The 19,862-nt window shown below is 41.6% G+C and overlaps 1 protein-coding gene across 2 annotated transcripts; it reads left to right on the top strand.

The window, feature by feature from the left end:
- The first annotated feature begins 3,888 nt into the window (after positions 1 to 3,888).
- On the top strand, positions 3,889 to 19,023 carry RAC1 (Rac family small GTPase 1). Of its 2 annotated transcripts, XM_086622453.1 has the most exons (7): positions 3,889 to 3,965; positions 10,717 to 10,788; positions 12,145 to 12,262; positions 14,572 to 14,628; positions 16,304 to 16,366; positions 17,107 to 17,266; positions 17,430 to 19,023. In XM_086622453.1, the coding sequence occupies exons 1-7, from the start codon at positions 3,931 to 3,933 to the stop codon at positions 17,558 to 17,560; spliced, it is 636 nt and encodes a 211-aa protein (XP_086478579.1). In that variant the 5' UTR covers positions 3,889 to 3,930; the 3' UTR covers positions 17,561 to 19,023. The 2 variants fall into 2 exon arrangements, with proteins under 2 accessions (XP_086478579.1, XP_086478580.1); XM_086622454.1 differs by lacking the exon at positions 14,572 to 14,628.
- The last annotated feature ends 839 nt before the right edge of the window (positions 19,024 to 19,862 follow it).

Genomic DNA, 19,862 nt, shown 5'->3' with positions numbered 1-19,862 from the left:
GATAAATCTCTCTTCAGTTATTTTGTGTTTTTTTTCCTTCTGATTTTAATACAAGTATCTAAAAAAGAGAAGAGTGCAATATGCTGAAAACCTTATTCTGCCCTCTAACACTCTGTGATACACCTTTGTTTCATGTAAAATCGGCTCTTGCACTTCAGTCCAACCCTAGTTTCAAGTGGCTGTGAATTATGATTCCAGCTTTTTGCCCCTAAACCAGTTTTTATGCTGTTGGTAAGGACAGGCTTTTACTTTTGACCCAGATATTGTAGCATGTTGTTTCCTGAAGGCAGCTGAACAGCACTGGTGTCGGCAGGAAATGCCATCTAGGAGTAAGAGAATACATCTGTGAATCACTCTTAGCTGTTCGGTGTTTCACTGGCGTGTTTCCCTGTGTGTACAATGTGTATACTGGTACTTCTCTACTTCACTCCGCATTCGTTTGTGGCTTTATCAATGAACTAACATGTTAAAGAACATAGTAAGAGTTTGGGATGAAAGATACTATAAAAGTGCAAATAATTATTGTCTCTGTAATGCTGATAGTCTGTGTCATGGTGAGTAGAACTTTCCAGTATTGCATCAGCATGATTACCCTGCCACTCCCCATCCACAAAGGAGAATAATCCTCCCTCAGTGCCAGCACACACACAATACGCACATTCAGACAGTATCCACAACAATTTTAAGTAATTATTTCCTCTCGATGTCTAGGAAAAAGACATTCAACAATTGTAATGTCTGAGAGAAGATAAGATAATAGGTGTGGAACAATATTAGGACTGATCTAAGCCTCGACTTTATAATTCATGATCTTACCAGAATTATGGAAAGATTTATAATTGGTTCTTGTTACTGCCATTCATTATTTTCTTTTTGCATACTCCTCTGTGTAGTGCATTTTGAACTATTCCACGTACAACTCAGCACCGCAGTCCTATCTATCAAACTGAGAATTTTTCTGTTAAGTTGTTATTAACTTCTCGCTCCTTTGCCCTGTCTTTCATACTGGTCTTTAAGTTTCTTTCTTTCGTCAAACTAATGTTTCAACATGTTCTCTGTGTCAGTCTCTCCTCTCATTCTCAAAGAAAAAAATGTACCTGCAAAGAGTGTTAAGCATTTGTAGCACCATGTAAGATATTTATCTTTAAAAAGAAATATACTACATACGAGTTAAACAAAAAAGATGCAAGAGTAAAGTAAAATGTAGCTGAAATATAGTAAAGTTTAATAATAGAATAATTAACACATCATGTATTCTAAGGAGCATAAATACACAAATACAATTTGTCTTCCAGAGCAAATAAGGAAAGTTACCTTAAGAGAAGTATCAACTAGGATTTCAAATGCAAAATTTTGAACAATTCCAAAAGGCTCTTTTTTATTGTATTTGAGGAAACACAGATTTACAAACATGGGGGGAAAATTGTATAAATCTGTTATCATCATCGTCATCATCTATCCAAACTGTAATATGGTTTTTAATGACTAACAGTAAATATTTATTTAAGTATTTTCTAATGTTTGCAATTATATATACAGTCGAGTATAAAATTGTCAATTTAAAACAAATTGAAAGCATACCCTGTGTTTTAAGTTTTTTTTTCACAATGCAAAACAATTGATCTCAAAAGAATAGGATGGAGGAGCACTGAAAAGAACATATATAAAAAGATATTGCTTGTGTCATGACAGGCTCATAAAAGCGATTTGTGCTGATGTGTTTTCTCTGTTATAGTCTTGATCCTTGTTTTCGTATGGTATTTTGTAATAATATTGTAAATTTTGTTGTACCTCTTTTTCATGTAAAAAACTCTATTCATCCCTCTGTTTTACACTGGCTAAAAAAGAACCAGTGGGGAACAGGTAGGTGGTGGGAAAATCAGAAGCAGTTTTACATGACATTTGAATTTTCACATGTTCTGGGTCTCCCCAGGACCATGACACAATTAGATAGTCTTCGTGTCTGCTCTGTTTCTGTGCAGTGTCTCAAAGGCCGCAAAAGCTGTTAGAGCAGCCAAGAACAGCAGGAGCACTGTGATACTGCCCACACCTCTCTTCCGCAGCTCCCGGCTGCTGGGTAGGCGACAGTTGCCAGGTCATTGGCAGCACCAGAGTCTTGGCTTTGAGGATATTTAGCTTAAATGACAAGTCATTTCAGCTTCCATCTGTATGAGGGAACAGGGACATACAAGTATTGCAAAAAAAGCCTTTCAGTTGGCAGCAATAGTTACGATGTTTTCCTCACTGATGTGAAATATCTGAGAATTATCTTTGCTCAGCAAAAGAAAAATTGAAGACAGTAAATATCATGGAATGCTCTGGCCACTGATGAGGTTTCATTTCATGGTGTTAAAATAATTTAGAAATGTTCTGAAATTAATAGATCAGAAAACCACCCATGATGGTACACTATATTGATTTCGGTGAATTCATCATCACTTTGCGGAGGCAGCATGTGCACGGGCTCTTTCCCCATACTTTCTTTGAGGAACGGATGGTGATGCAAACAAAGGGAATAGTGGTTGTGTGCAACAGTGCAGCCAGAAGCTTCTCTGCCAAGCAGAACTGTGGCAAGGACTAATTGTAGAAATTAAACGACTCCTGGGATCATTGGACCAGCTCTGCTTGACTTTTACTTCAGTATTTTCTGAAAATAACTGGTTTGCTTGAGGAAAAAAGAAACTCAAGGCTCTGTGTAAGCTGACAGTCCCTGGGCTGCCCTGTCTTATAAAGACTGACTGTGCACTGATCTAATCTAACACTTGCCTGCAGAGTTAATTAATGTCATAGCACACCAGGAGGAGGGAGGGTGGTGTGAGGATCCATGGATGAAGGGAAATGTTCTGGCTCTGCACTGTGCTGGCACACTGAGTGAGAGGGACTGCCCATGGCAGGTGGCTGTCTGGGGGAAATGGGCATCACGCCTGTGCCGTGGCGGCACCTCAGGAACGTTGAGTTGTCTCTGGTCAACTTGAGTTACGCCCACTCCGTACATCCGTAAGGCAAACATAATTTCACATTAACATGCTTCACGAGACGCAAAGAATTAGATCGGTGCGCGATGACAGCGCAGAGCTGCTGGGATTTGTGTTACGTCTGTCAGGTGTGAAAGGATCCAAAGCAGTGTCAGAAAACAGCTTTTTGTTTGAGAGGGGTTTGTCATGGCACAACAGCACGAGTGCCAGGGCAACACACCGCCAGGGAGATGGCGGACAGGGCCGGTGCGGGAGGATACCCCGACACCTTCAGGACCCGATGCTGGCTGGAGACAGCAGTGCAGCCTCGATGCTGGGCGAGCTGCCTGCTTGTCTTGGCACTGCCAGGGCATGACATCACATTTCAGTAAGGATATGAAAGAAAAAAAAATTTGGGATCATCCTGGGGGACTCCTCGGTCCTGGTGCCGAGGCGGAGGGAGGCCCGTTCCCTGACTGGGTCAGTAGCACAAGCATGGCGGCCGCTGCCGCTCGGCAGTAAGCAGGGCCGAGCGCGGCCGAGCACGCCCGGAGCCACCCCAGCGCGACGGAGAGACCCGAGCGGTGCCGAAGCGGCCCGAAGCCATCACAGCGCCACGGAGAGACCCGAGCGGTGCCGAAGCGGCCCGAAGCCATCCCAGCGGGACGGAGAGACCCGAGCGGTGCCGAAGCAGCCCGAAGAGGCGCTCCGCCAGGGCGGTGTGTCGCCCAGCGAGCCCGAAGGCGGGGCCGTGGGACCAAGCGCAGCCCGGCCGGATGTGAGTGGAGCGGCCGCTTCCTGTTTCCCCGCAGTCCTCCCTCTCCCCGCCTTGGGTGGTGGCCGCTGTCTCGTCCCAGCTCGCAGGCACAGGGCGGAGGCGGCCGCGACCTGCTGCGGAGACTGCCGCCGGCTGCCTTCTCGCGCGGCCCTTCCCGCCCCGCTCAGCCCCAGGACCTGCCGCCGCGGCGCAGCCCCCATGCAGGCCATCAAGTGTGTGGTGGTGGGCGACGGGTAAGTCCGAGGGGGCCTCTGGGTCGGGCCCTCGCCGTGCGGAGACCCGCCGGCTCCTGTGGGGGGAAGGGTGTCCGCCCGTGGGGCGGGGAGCGGCGCGGGCCGCCCGGGCCCCGCCGCCAGTTGTGGGCGGCCCCGCCGCGGGGCCTGGGCGCGGCCCTGCCGCCCCGGAGGGGCGCGGGGCTCGGCGGGGCCGGGGGTGTCCGCGCCGAGGCGGCGGGGTGGGGGAGTGGGTGGCGGCCGCGGCTTCCTGCTGGTGGCGGGGGAGGGGAGGGAAGCGTGGGGCCGGGCGGCGACGGCTGCGAGCAAATGGTGGCCGCCTCGGGAGCGGGGAACGGCAGAGCGAGGTTTCCGCAGGGGCGGTGGTGAGCGGCGGGTGTCTCCGGTGCTGGCTTTCCCCCCGGGCCCTGCATCGCTGTCGGGGAAGGTGCCCCGGGGTCGGCGCCTTAGTGGCGGCTGAATAGTTGGTGTTCGCGCTGGCGCAAGGGGTGCGGGAGGGTGCGCGCTGCGGGGCGGGTCTGGCGGGCCGGGCCGGGCCGCTTCTCCCGGCCCACCGCGGAGCCCCCTCGTGCCTGGGCTTTCGTCTGTCGCTACACGCACCGGCGTAACCGAAGTATATTAAAAATAAAAAAAAAATCACCGTTAGATGAGAAATTTACTGACGTCTGACTCTTGCTGTAAAACTAAGCGAAATGTGCCCACTCTGAGCAGATCGCGTGTGCTTGTGAGCAGACTGGCTTTATGCATGCGTGCATCCAGTCTTGTAAGGTCCCGATCTAAAGGGCACTACTGAAGCACGTGAAATGCAAATAATTAATGATACACTTGTCTGTAAAGAACTGTTACACCTACAGCGTTCTGATTTGGTGTCATTTGTTAAGTGAAACAGCTCGATGATGCTTTTTAGAATTGAGTTAACTCTGAAGTTTAGCTGTTGGACGTCAATATGAGAAATGCTGGAACTGTGATGGGGAACACTGTCTGTGTTTGCTACTTTTGAATATTCTCCATGATGTTGTTCCCATCACCTTGGAGGCATTCTTTCTTGTACTGGATGTCAGAGCTCAGGGGAACATCACAGGCCAGCTGGAAAACAAGACTTGTCTTATGCAGCTTGAGAGTTGGTTTTTTTCCCCTTAGGAGAAACAAAAATCCCACTGTAGGCCGAGCATAATTGGTATCACAGCAAACTTCTGTAGATGACAGAGGAGTGAAGTGTAGCTAAATGGTCTTGCCACTGTCTGTAATTTCATGTGATGGCTTAATCTTCAAGTTATTTGTGTTTTTTGTTTTGTTTTGTTTTAAGATATAGAATCCCTGAAAAGACAGCTAAGTATGCTTGAAAGATAAATTTACTCAGTTTGACAAATTCGTTTTGACTTTCTGTGTAAGGTTTTGAGCAATAATATGAACATGGCGGTTATCTTGACTGTCAAGACTTTCCGTAGTAGTGTAATTCTTTGATGCTAGGTAGGATAGCTGTGGACTGTTGTTTTGGTTATGTTGATTTTAAACCCAACACATTTGTTTTTCTATTATATCAGCTTTTTTAACTGAGCTGAACTGTATCGTCTGTGACAATACTGTAAATAAATGCGATGCATCATGTTTGGGCGGGGAGAAGAAGTTCAGTGTACTTTCTCCACTAGATTTCAGAACTTAGCACAAACAAACTGTGTAATGTTCAGTAATTCATTCAACAAACAGTTATTTTTGTCATTTGCTTTGTAAACCATCCCACTTTGGAACATGTTTATTGCTCTTTATCTTGGAAATGAAAGTGGTGTCATTCTACCTGAGTTTTGTACCTATGTGTGAACAAAATACAGTAGTTTAATTTGTTTTCCTTCCCCCTTAGTTAGAAAGGAATCTCTCTTAAGGTTCCATTCAGGTACTATTGCTCTTTTTTGGTAGCTTTGTATCATTTTCCATTCAGTGTTTAAAAAAAAAAATAATTAACTATTTGTGATTCTCTGTGCTGCTGCTTCAAAAGTTCAAGCATTAGAGGTGCTCTAGGAAATGTGTAATGTTTGGCTTAGATAAGGCTAAAGCTTTCGTGTTTCTGTAAAACAATGCAAGTTAAAGATTTGCTTATGTAATATAAAACTCAGGTATTGTTTTATGTACCCTCTGCAAAGATCTACTAGGAACAAAATAAACAAAGCTGTGTAAGTACCTGTGTGAATTTTATTTTTTTAATTTGTAAATGATAGGCTGTTTCTCATATGTAACTTATGTTTGCTCTTAGAGCTTTGACTAGTTATCTGTTCAGACAACTAATTTGACTAGAAAAACATGGCATGTATGCTAGTTTGCTATCGTAATTTGCCCTTGGTTTTGTTTCTTCACTATGAGGATTGTTTGGGGAAAAGTAAATGGCAACTGTTGCTTTGACTTCTTAATGATACAGAGCAGTAGGAATGTGCAGGCCAGATGAAGAGCACTCCACTTCAGTAACTGCAAGAATTGCTGTTGATTGACACTTGAGAAAAAGCATTGGTGTGACGGTTATTTTTAGCAGTTTTTGTTTTCACTCTAAAAAGGCAGCTGTTAAGTGGTATGAATGTCTCCAGTGATGTCGAGTAATGCTCCGCATTTCGGACGAATGATTGCTAGATGCTACAGAAATGGTCAAACTTTATGCTCTTTTGTAGGCATTTTTTAATTGTAGAAATACTGTAAGAACAAGAGCAGTGAATTAAGAGTCCCTGTTTGGAATTCTGCTTAATTTGAGACCTTGTGTGCTAAACCATGCTATATTTGATTTGATAGCTTGTCAAGAACGGGGCGGGTGGGGGGTTGGGTAATTGTCGTCTTATCGAGTGTAGTGCAGTGTTTGTGTAAGATGCTGAACACCTCAGGTCTCCAGTGCAGTCTGTGGAGAGTGCAGCAACTTGAAATTCAGTAGCTTCTGTTACTGAACTTTTAAAGTTCAAAAAATGTAGTGGTATTGTGAGTACTGAGCAGCGTATTTGGGAGAGGGTGTGTCATAGTGAGTAAAACGGTGTATCCCGGCAGAGCCGTACGTAACTAAACCTGCTATAGTCAAAATACTCAACTTTTGGTCTGAGGATGGTACCAGAGAAATTCCACCGCTTGAGTGAAGATGGGCTGTTGTGCATCATGTTGACTACGGAGTTGTTCATGGGGATCAGAGAAAGAAAGAAATGACATAATCAAAGCTTTTTATGAAGGCTGCCACCTGTTTGTAGATTTCAGTGTTTCTGGAATTAAACCAGCAAGTACTTCATCTGGTCTCCATTACCATGGCTGCAAATGGGAACTAAATTCTCACAATTAATTTTTAGTTGTGAGAAAGCAGGAGACTCTCCACCTTCTGTGCAGCTCCGGTGCCTTTAGCGTGGAAGAAATGCTGGCGCAGGTCTTGGAATGGCATTTTCAGTGCATGTCACATAATGTGGCTTCAACCAGCTCTAGCACAGTGGGGAAACTTCATAAAACTTGTTAGTGTAGGTAAGGTCAGGAAAGAGCTGACGTGTTTTCTTTTCAGGAATTTGTACATGTGTGGTTATAGAAATACATTGATTCCTGTGGGGTACCCGGAAGCAATAGGGGACTTGGTGCTGTCTTTTGTAAGTCTTCACTTATTGTTACGTGGTTAAAATGCTGGATTTCTGTAGGCTGTATTTTAATTACAGTCAAATGTTGCTAGTTTCATTTATGTAACAGTGGGTGGACAGAGCTATGATTAAGTAGTTGCTAGAAATCTTGTTATGACTAATCTTGGTTTGGTGTTATTTTAGTGTCTTGGTTTCCTCCTTTATGTACAAGGATTTATATTTTGCCAAACAGTTGGAATTCTCTGTAGAGGATTTACTTTAATACAGAAGTTAGAAGTCTAAAAAAGTTGATAAAGTACTTAGAGGATGTACTTTATAAATAAAGGTAGGCATTGGTGTTTATTTTTAAGACTGGTGATTTGTAGGGCAGTGAGCCAAAAGGCAAGGAAAGCAGGAAACCTGGATGGAGCAAGTCTGAAGCAGGGTTGTTGAACGTGTTTTTTCTTGTTCCAATGACTCTGGCTGATTGGTGCTGCAGAAACGCGCTACAGGCACTTCTCTCACCACCTCCTTCCTGCGCTGTTTTGATTAGCCAGAGCAGACTCACCAGTTTCAGTGCGAGGTGAGTGAAGGAGCCTGGGTGCAGAGAAAAGTTCTTGATAGCTGCTGAAAAGTTGAGTTCAACATTAATTTGTTAGCAGCTTAAATTACCTGTGATGAACTTGGGGGAAGATGAAGCATCAGACCAAACGGGTTCTAGAAGCATGACAACATGTAGCCTCTGCACCTCAAGAAGTTTCCCAAGGAACCTGGCGTTTGCTGCTCTTGGTATTTTGCAGGTTTTCATGTTTGTCCTTTATGAGCTGGACCAGCATAGCCTGCTTTATAGTGATGTGAGTGCAATTCAGCAGCTCAGGGAGCTAAACCAGCAAGTTGTTCTTAACGGGGAGACGGAGTAACTACCTTTCCATAACTCCTTGTTCTGGCTAGTTACAGAGTCAGTGAGTGCCAGTGCACGAGATAAGATGGGATCTCCTCTTTTGACAGCTATTAAATTAGCTTAGCTGCATTGTCATACTGCTCCCCGGTTCTTTCCCACAGAACTTTTGAAGGAGAACTACTTTGAAATGTCTCTTCTACTTTTGAGCAAAAGTATATCTCGAGCCTCTTACTGCAGGAAAATGTTCATAGATTGTACTTATCAAGAGCAGAATTAAATGCCCCTTTTTTTTTTTTTGTTATAGCTTGGTGAAAGGAAAAAAAATCTCAGACTGTGCAAGGAGCTGGCATCTTGTTTCCTTAAAAGCAGGTGTGAAAAGTAGTGTGGAAAACCACATGATATGATCAGAGAGAGTTACAGCAGATGGGATGTTATGCTAGGTGTCAGCTCAGAAACATAAAATTACGATTAAAAAGTAGACATGTAGGATAAAATCCTACAGATTATTTTGCACACTGAAGCAACTCTTTCATAGTACAAGTGTTCAAGGTAACGTCGTCAGATGCTGCTATTAGATAACTTCTTGGGCTAATGCGGTAGGGAACTGCTTAAAGTTGAATGGAGACTTGTTACAGGTTGAGCTACAACCTACTTATGGTTGTAACAAAGCTCAAATTTACCTAACCTGCCTTAAATCGTGAGTCGTTAGGTAAGGCTGGTTGGTTAATGCCGAGTGTTAAATAATTTTAAATAACATTTTGAAGATGGTCTCTGGTAAGTGAGACCACATGCTGGTAAGTTGGACCACATGCTTCCAAACCAGGAGAAGAAATGTAGTGATTTAAGTGACAGATACATAGTAAAATTCAGATATGAATGCCTCAAAACATTTGCAGCAGGAGAGCTAGTACGCCCTTGACCAAAGCTTGTTTCTGTGAGGTGTGTTTTTTTCCTTCTGCAAAAGCTAAAGGATAATAGGATACTTTCAGCAATAGCATTTGGTTCTTGGGTTGGGTTTGTGTTTTGTTTATTTGGGTTTTTTTTATGTATTAACTGTAGTTCTAGACTAAAACTTTAATGAGTTCCTTCAGCTTGTGAAATGTTTAGTTCAGGAGTCTCCGGAGTCAAACCTAATACTAATGGCAAGATCATACGTGTAAGTACAGTGAGGTTTCAAAGGTACTGCTGACTTGCTTTGAGCAAATCATTGCAGTGATAAAACACCTGCCAGACAGTACGGTTTTCCTGGCATGGGAGGTTATCTATTTGAGAAGAATGATTGGGAAGACTGTAAGGCTGTCTGGGCATTACAACTTTTGAGGAACTAGTTGCACACTCACCTCTGGAATAATATCTCACACTGTTAAAGGATATGCAGTTCAAGTGAGAAGCCAGCATGGGAACCAGTCTGCAGTGTCAGAAACACTCTTTGCAGAATTGATTTTATAAAAGAAATATGGTCCAATTTGAAGTTTTCCAAGCCTTTAATTGAAACTGTAACAAAAATTTAGTGGTGTCCTTAGTCTAGATGTTTGGCTCTAGATGCGGGGAGGAGGGTGGAGGGGGAAGGAGCTGGCTGCCAGAGTTTTGAAAGAAACCTGGAACAGAATGTTTTCCTGCTCCCATTTGAGGCAGTTCAGAATTCGATCTGTGGGCAAAGGTTTGTTGTTCTAGTCCTCTGATATTGGGATGTAATTTGTCTATAAATCAGTTTGAAATGTTTGAATAGTTAATGAAGGCATACAGGGAGTCATTTTGCAATAGTGATAAATATTGTGGGGATTATAATTTGTGGTTTTTTTTTTCAAATACACAAAAGTAATGATGTGTTGAGAAATTATACTTTTCCAGCTTTTTCAAACTTTACTTATGTGAAAGTATACCACTTTCTGGAAAAGATAACAGTTTTAGAATTGCATAAAGGGTATCTGGAAATACTTTTCATTTTTTTTTAATTTCAAGGAGTTGGAGTAAGGTGGTCTTGATGAGTATGCAGTCAGTTGACTAGTGATGTTAGTAGTTGTATTAATACTTGTGGGTTTTTGTCTAAAGATTGAACAAAATTTGTTAATTTACCACTTGACAAAATGGATGTTCATGTTGGGTGTGTTTTCATTGCCAGTAATCTTAAGCCTACAGTCTGTTAGCTGGTTTCCTGCACAACAGCAAATACTGACGCTCAATTGTTCCTTAGATGACTGGATGTAATCGGTCGTCTTCCATAAAAGAAATATTATTTCTCATTATTCAAGATTAATATTTTTTACATGTGAACTCTCTCTTTTTGCAGTGCTGTAGGTAAAACATGCCTACTCATCAGCTACACAACCAATGCATTTCCTGGAGAATATATACCCACTGTGTAAGTACTTATAAAATCCTAAGAACTCATTTATGTCAGATTCTCTGTGCTTACTGCCGTTCCAGATTCCTTATTTAATTGCCTCCAAACACCCCTTAGTTTCATCCTAAATGTTTAACTGAGTATGTGGGTGTTTATAAGGCGAAGAAGCACTTTGGGCTTTTACTGCTTAGCACAGTCATACCAGTGCTTGTTCATGCCCCATCAGTTTTGCCTCTCTCTGCCCACCAGGCCTAGCTTTTAGGGACTAACTTTTACTAACATTTTATCAGATGCTGTTCTCTTTTAAAATAATGTGTCATTTTTATCTTCAATATAATTCGTAATAAACAGTCCCAAGGCTGAACAGCTCGTAAAACATCGTATCGTAGTCAGAAATGGTTTATGTGACAATAGATTTTTCTGTTGTTGTTTCTTCCACTTTTTGTGCTGCTGCCAGTGCTGTGCTAAACCAGCCACAGCTCCTCAGGCGTGATTGTGAGGATCTGTTTATTTTGGTGCTTCCCGTTTTCTTGCACGTTGGGATTTGTCAGTATCAGTATTAGTGCAGTTCTCTTTTTGGGGGCTGTTGGGGGAAATGTACGTGAGCGGCTTCTTTGCCCTTTTCGAATGTCTCTCTATAATCTAGCTGTCTTGCTCTCTGTAAGTATTGGTGAGTTTTTCAGATAACACAGTACATTCTAATGAGATTTGCAGATGACTAGATACCCTTCCAAAGATTTGTCTTAATTACTCCTGTTTTCTTTTTTTGGTCTTAAATTCAGATTTTTACATTACAGTATGCTTGTGTTTCCAGTGAACTTAGTTTAGCCTTAACAAGTCATTAAAACCTTTGTGTCTACGGTAGTGCTGAAATAAAAATCATGCCTCTACTGGCCTCTGGTTATTAACTTTGATATTTCATTGGGGGTGTTTTTGATGAGCAGGATTAATAATTTTTTTTTTTTTTTCTGTTGTCATTAAGGATTCTTTGGTTGTTGTTCATGTATCTGCTATTCTAAATCTTGTAAAATGAAACAGATTAACTTGTTGAATGTCCCACTAAGACTGGAAAGTGCTTGCTAAGTGCATCACCTGCTTTCCTGTGCTTACTGAGATTAACACTTCCTTTGGAAGAGCAGTGAAAAGGATGACCTCTGTTCAGACTGGACCAAGGCTATTGTGCATGTTTTTTCCTTCCATTACCCAATACCAGATTCAGTATTTAAAGAACAATTTTACTGTTTCTGAGGAGTGAAAGGATGCAATAAAAATGTTTCCTTTCAAAGTGTTCCCAATTAAGACTGTAGGAAAAAGTCCTTGGGTGCCTTATTTTACTGCAAGCTAATGCAGCTAACTCTTTATTTATTTTTTCAGTTTTGACAACTACTCTGCTAATGTAATGGTTGATGGAAAACCGGTCAATCTGGGTTTGTGGGATACAGCTGGTCAAGAGGACTATGACAGACTACGTCCACTCTCCTATCCACAAACAGTAAGAACTACAGTGTGAAATTAGAAAGAATCCGTACAGCTTTGTTTAACATAAAAGTTTTTTTTCTTTTTGAACATCTGGAGTTGTATTTACTAGTAACAGTGACTTGTTGCAAGCTACCTTCCTTCATCCTATGTGCTGTAGCTGTAATATAACTTTTGATTTCTGTACAGTTGTGCAAATGTTAAAACATGCGTGCTTGTGTGTTTGCATGCACTGATGCATGTTGGCTTTTGTGTAGTTTCGGCCTCAGAATCAACTATAATGCTTGATTTAAAACAGGAAGAAAACAAACAAACACAAAACCAAAACCCCCTTGGTGAATAGTCCCATCAGCTAGTCCATTGATTTTTACAGTTAGCATGCCTGCCAAAAGCAGGGTTTGTTTTTGTTTTTAGGCGTGATGTTTGGCTGCAACCTGACACTGTCACTGCTAAGCACTTGGTGTTGTTTAGTCCCCATGAAGATGTTCTAAATGTGAAAGACGCAATACTGAATGAAGATATTATGGGTATTGACAGAGGCTGGGTCATAGCTTTTGAATGTGCTTAAGGCTGTGGCTGTTTTATTACTTACTGCAGTTTGTGCTACAACATCGATTCAAAAGTGCTTCTGTCTTCTGTGCTGGCGACTGGTTAAGTCCTGTCTGCGTGCTGCATCTTTCCCTGGATGAGGAAAGTGCTGAAGTGATCTGCTCTTCTCTTTCCAGCGAGAGTTAAGCTACAGTTAATCTTTTTAGAAGCTGGTTTTCTAGTCTCTTCAGAGTTACTTTTATCTGATGGAGCTGGGCTAAAAGAAGGTGTTAATTTGCACCTTTTTTTTGACATCGATTACGGCTGTTGTTAACTGTCAAATACATATATTCAATGCTAATAATGTAAAATGCATAATTATTCCAGTTATTCTACAGCATAACTACTCTCTTGAATAATGTGAATCTTATTTAATGAACTCTGGTGCCTTTTTTAAGTAAACTGTCTTAATTCACAATTTTCTTTAATTCACTGCTCACTAACTCTTACAATTAGGCTTTCCCATCAGTTACGATACTCAAGATGGATATGAACTTGCCAGTTGTAGGCAACTCTTAGCAGAAATGCTAGAAATATCTGTCTTTTCTAGGAAGAGAAACAATGGAAAGTTGTTTTTCACTAATATTTAGATATTCATGGGATACTTAGTAGAACTTAAGCTTTGCTTAACATTATAAAAATACTTTCAAAAAAGTATTTCAAGGTAGAAAAAGGTATGTTGGAAGATGACTCAATAGTGTGAGAAAGCAGAGTTGAAAGGGAGAATATAGTTCCTCCTCTAAGACAAAGGGACAGAATGCATGTGCGTGCCTTCAGCCTGCTAAAATAACTGTGGCTTTCTGATAGACTGCAAAAGAATTCCATATCAATCTAAGCGTATTTTTTTGGGGAAAACAAAAAATCTCTTCTGTACAAGCACGAATAACAGTTAAGTAAAGGTTTGAATGACTTTCAGTTATTTGGATTGTTTTTTACAGCAAAAAATGAAACAAGATGGTAAGTCTTGAACTTCTTATGAAGCAGTCTTCAGATTTTAGACTTGTGCAATACGTAAGATTCATCATCACTTAAAGGACAAAAAAAACCACAGAGGAGGAACAGTGGTGCTGATGAAGCCTGACTTTTTTAGGATCTGCATTCAGCATCCCCCTTCTACCACTGTGCTGTTTAAAACTCACTCCCCACAAGAACATTGTGGCCCTCTGTTTCCCTCTGTGTGCACCTGAACTATATACTGGACAAGGTGAAAGCAGGTATTGCTGATTACTTGGCCAATATGTTGATTAGCCACCCAGCAGTTCAACAGCTGTTTACTTCACAGTAAGGACTTTGCCATAGTGGAGGCCTTAATTTGTATATTTTACTCTTATTCTTTTTTTTTTGTTTCCCCTTAAAATATACAGGAATTTTGTACCTTCTCATGAAAGTATTTGAAATCTACCAGTATTTCAGAATATTTGGAGGAAGGAATAAGTTGGGACAGAAAAGGTGGTTAACTTTGTTTCCTCAGGAGACGAAACCAAAAAGAAAATTAAGTTAGGAGGATGCTTTTCATGAGAGGTTTGCTCTTGCAAGTCTCCTGTGACAATGCAGACGGACAGCGCCAGGTTTGTGGGGAAGGCTGTCGGTCTGTTCTCGTTGTGCTGAATTGCAGTGCAGCATCTCTCTTAAGAAGAAAAGCCGTGTTGTGAATATTCCTGAGCACAAATTGCTGACTGAGAGAACATTTTCCCTTAAATCCATTCTAGGAGTAACTTTATCTCCTGCTGTTATTAGGTTGGAGGAACCAATGGTAAGAATATATCTTCCAGTCTGACAGATCAACCTATTGCCGTATGTAAAACTTTAAATAAACTTTAGTTCCAAGTTCTGTCACCTTGTCTTGCTTACGATAGTGATAAATTGGCCCCTATTTTTTAAACAACTACTTTTCTTGGAACTATTGAATTGCTAAATCTGAGAAATCTGTTACCCGATCTCTTTATATAGAGAACTGCTAAGACTAAACCTTTTCTTGCAAATAAATACCTTTTCCTCCTATTTATTAAGATTGGTAGCGTGCAAGACACCTGAAATCTTCAAATAATTCCTCATGGTTTCACGAATATTTTGATCTCTGGAGCTAGCAGCAAAGGAGAGAGTCTGCGTAACGTGCAGAGCTTGAATCACCACAAACTGCAGAATTGGAAAACAGAAGTAGTGGCCATAGTATCACGTGATTTGACGTTGTTTCTTTCTTCTTCTGGGACGCTGCTGCGGAAACTTGTTGGGGTGATGCATGAACAACTGGGTTGCAAGTGCTTAGCAGTGCAGATGTCAGATGCTGACCTAACAAAATGCCTTGAAATGCAGCACAATCAACTAACATTCTGAAATGCCTGATTCCTTAACACATTTGATACCGGAATAAGTATGGATGCAGAGGTACGTTGGGGAAAGTTGGGCTTATTGGAGAGATGCTTACGAGTTTTGGGTCATACAGCAAGATGACAATGTTCATCTGCTTCGACAAAATTTTGTGTTTTTTCTGAGTGCTTGTAGACTACAGTGTGTCGTGTATGAAGCTCATTGTTTTTTGAAGTGTGTACTGCACAGCAGTTAATGCAGACGTTTGCTCTAAAATGTTTTTACGTGCTCTTACTTAAAATCTTCCTTTTGCCTTCATTTGAAAAGCGAGAGGTGTAAGATCCCCAAAAACACCCACTTTTCTCTCTGCTTTCTCATAATTTAGAAAGGGAAGGAGGGAGCTTCAAAGTTTTTAATACCCTTCTCAATCCTAATTTGGTTGTAGAGAAATTCTGATTTCTTTTTACACTGCCATTCCATAGAAGTGACCGTTTTACAAGAATCTTCTGATTTGGGCATGGAAGTAATAATTGTAGAAATTATTGTTGCATGATTTTTATTCCATACTGTATACTTGGCCTTCACAATTTTAAGACTACTTTAGTATATTAATAGTACATTCATTTAAAAATGGGGCCAACAGTAATGCTTTGCAACATCCTGTGCTGGTGAGTTACGTGTCTTTAAGGCTGAAATCACTTACAGGTCTGCAAAGAGCATCCAGCCCCAGTTCAGAAGCGCATCGAATGACTTTGTTGCTTTCTGTGTTTGTCAAGGATCTGAAGTGGTTTTGGGTTTTTTTCCTGAATGTCAGTGAGGGAGGAGAAATGACATTTAGGGAAAAAAAGCTTGCAGTGCAGTGGTGTTAGCATCTTAGTTGCTGGCTACTGCGATAGCTGGTTATAAAGTTGATGACATCTATTTGTTGTTGGTCTCCCCCTCCCATCCCTCCACCCCTTCGTGTCCGCTTGTAGCTGCCCGGGAATGGATTTCCCACTGGGAAAGCTACCTCTGATTGTCATGTGCAGCTGTATCATCAACCTTGCCTTTTGCAAGCATGGTATAGATGACAGTGTGATACAGATGCTGGCGATATTGGCCTTTTGGTGAGATTTTGTAACGGTTGCTCCACTGGGCTAACTTCCATCAACTTGTTTTGTAGGATGTCTTCTTAATCTGCTTTTCCCTTGTGAGTCCCGCTTCCTTTGAAAATGTCCGTGCTAAGGTAAGTGCAAGCTGGTATCATTTTATTTCTGAGAGTTCAACACAGTGTTCGCTTTACAGCAGCATCTGGAAGATGTTAGGTGATAATTATTTGTTTGTTTATTTTGGCAGACAATGTGAGATGATGTTTGAAAAGGCAGAAATCCATTTGCCTAACTTACAAGTAATGGAAGTTCAGGGCATGTGAAACACTCCCAAGTATGGATCATTCCTTGATGCATTGATAGGATAACAGCAGTTTAAGAGTTTTCAGCCAACAAGGTGCTAAGATCATGAACAGGAACTTTCCTTTTATAGCCATTTCAAGAAAAATATTAAGAAACAAATGCATGGAAAAGTCAGGTTGATACCACCTGTTTCTTGAATCAGCCACGTTCTAGCACAGCTCCGCTACTCTTGCAGTCTTTCATGTCCTCGGCTGTATTGGCATTGTGGAGGCTTCAGAAATGAGAGGTGGTCTCCATCGGGGGGAGTGCAGATCAGGGTTTTTCCAGTGCGTGGAAAAGATACAGCCCTTAATAGTGTAAATCTTTAAAGTATATGGAAATACCTGTTGGCTGCATTGAACATGTTTTGCAATTGTATGCTCTCTTTTAATCCCGCCTTGAGGGGGTCTGACGTTCTCCCCTCTCTGATGGACTCTTGAAAGTGTCGTGAGGGGCTGCGAGCCCTTCACTCACAACGTTCGAGAGCCCTGGTGGAAATGTGCCCGCGCACACAACCTGCGCTGTTCTTTTGCAGTGGTATCCTGAGGTGCGGCACCACTGCCCCAACACCCCCATCATTCTGGTGGGGACCAAACTCGATCTCCGCGATGATAAGGACACTATTGAGAAACTGAAGGAGAAGAAGCTGACTCCTATCACCTACCCACAGGGCCTTGCCATGGCAAAAGAGATTGGTATGATCGCAACAGATGATTGTCGCTTGATCTAAATTCTGTTTGCAGAAGATATTGTACCTTAATTAAAATGAATGGCTGCCTCTTGTTGTGGAGTGAGCTGGAAGCAGTGCTGCTGTAATTGTGGAAAACCGCTTTGTAAGTGCCTTTTTGCTTTCCACAGGTGCAGTGAAATACCTAGAATGCTCAGCACTTACACAGCGAGGCCTCAAGACAGTGTTTGATGAAGCTATTCGAGCAGTTTTGTGCCCCCCTCCTGTAAAGAAGAGGAAGAGAAAATGTCTGCTGCTGTAAATGTCACCCTCCCCCACCCCACTCCAAGCCCTGTGCTTTGCTCAGAACAATGGAGCATTCACACTCAATGCCAAGTTCTTCTGTTATAATTAGTTCTCTTCCATAAATTCTTGAACCAATCAACAATTTCATGGTTTCATTTGTTTAAAGTATGAAAGTTACCTTGCATTCTTCTAAAAGCAGACTCCTGAAAAGACAAACCTATGTAAAGCCTTATTTTTAAAATCCTATTCTTGCTCAATTAAGTGTTGCCAAACTATCTGCTGAACTAAGTTGTGTTGTTGTGCTACGAACACTAAGCACTAAACTGTTTTTTAAAGATTCTTCTTGAAGATGACTCTAATTTCTGGTAGGAAATGCAAAAACACTTTCTAGTTTTTCACAGTGAGTAACAGTACCGTATAATTAGCAGAACACTGCACTCTAACGTGTTTTACTATGAAATGTTTTCTCAACCACAGTGATTGCGTAGCGTTGTGTACCGAACCTAAATCTTTGACGCTGACCGACAGACACCCTTGAGTCGCAGTGTAAAATGCTTTATCATTGGTGAGGGCTTGGTTGCAATCTAGTTCTTGCTGCTGTGATTTAAAAAACAAGTAACTATTCTTACTGAAGTGTATCTAGTCTTTTTGACAGCGTTGTATTGTGAGGGATAAATGAAACATTGGGTTGGATCAAATGATAGTGCCAGACAGTATTTCACCACTGTACAGATGACTTACACTACACTGCCAGGGTAGCTGAAACTGAATTGACTTTCAGTGCAGGTTAAAATCAGTGGCTGTGTTCCCAGAGGTGCGGTAGTGGAAGAGAGGTTGGTGTTCCTGGGCAAATTCCTTTGGATTTCAAGTAGGGCATTCATTTAGGTACAATTCTGAACCAGTCATTCCCACAACTGTTGTGTAGTAAATGCTTTTCTTGTAGAATCTCTTCTTACTGAGCAATATAACTTGTTTCAAAACCTGATGATAGAAACTTGCTTTTTTTTTTTTGTAGAGTAGTTCAAGCATATCCTCCTTATTTTCATCTCTGACCCAGTAAGTTATATGCTTTCTGAGGAGCTTTTAGTCTATTAACTAGGTGTAAAAATCATGTGAAGCAGCTTTACACATTTAGTAATTTTTATATTTTAAACCTCTATAAACTATGAACCTTCTCAAACATCACTATTTGCCAGCCGTCCCCACCACAATAACGTCACTAATGCAGACAAGTGTTCTTTATGTCACTACATGTACACGTGCAGCATAGATTGAGTAATGGTAACTTGGGTCTGTGAGGTTCTGTAAATTAGTGCTAATGTTCTGTATAGCCTGAACGGGCAGGAACACAATGTTGAACTACACCCTCTCAACCACTAAAGCAAAATTTAAAAATAAAACTTGCAAAATTGTGAAGTTTTTACATTGATCTTTTGGTAATGCAATTAGCAGTATGTTTTGCATGTATGACTTAATAAATCCTTGAATCACATATGAGCCAGTGTTCTCATTCTTGTACCTCTGAATTCTGCCGCTGCCAACAGCAGTGTGGTGCCCGTGGCTCCTTGGGGGAGTGTGTGCTAACCAGTGATACCGTCAGTGATGCCCTGATGTCAAGAACCAAAATTAAATGTGGTTCTTGGCAGCATTTCTGCAGAGGCCGTGCCTTGTTGTTGGAGTTGTTACTGGCTCCTGCTGCTGTTCATACACTGTTCTAAAGCTGCTGAAAACCACAGAAAAATATACCTATTTCACTCTGCTATAAGCAAACAAAAGTGCTTATGTATTTTCCTCTATAAACAGTTTGTAAAACGATGGTTCTGGTGCAGTACAGTTTGTGTGTAAGGGGCCTCAGATTTTGGCCTTTTAAGCTCACAGCCATGCTGCCCCCTTGTCAGCGCATGGCCAGGGGCAATGCTGCAGCAAAACGAAAGCAGCACCACTGGCACCTCCTCAAGGAGGAAGCAGGTGGGAGGCCTTTACGATTGGTGTTGACTTACCTTGCTGCACAGCATCGAGCCTGTTGAACAGCTATAAACTATTTAGTTTTGTCACACCCAGCATACCTGAACAGAGTAAGACAGGTTTTTTTTTTAGAGTGTGTTTTATTTTGTCTCCATATTAAGCATCACAGCAAGACCAGCCATGGAGTTATGTTCAACCACATCATATTCTCTTTACTTATTTCTGTAGTTTTTTTAATAAGAAATGCTGCTGAGCCGTAAAAAAAAAAAAAAAAGTTAAAACAGTTGCACACTAGAAACAATCCACTTTTTTCAAATCAGTACAACTGGTTATATATTTCTGGCAGAATTAAT

The sequence above is a fragment of the Tauraco erythrolophus genome, chromosome 17 (genome assembly GCF_009769465.1).
Source record: "Tauraco erythrolophus isolate bTauEry1 chromosome 17, bTauEry1.pri, whole genome shotgun sequence".
NCBI lineage: Eukaryota > Metazoa > Chordata > Aves > Musophagiformes > Musophagidae > Tauraco > Tauraco erythrolophus.
The sequence above is the reverse complement of the archived record's forward strand: the minus strand, read 5'-3'. Positions and strand labels throughout refer to the sequence as shown.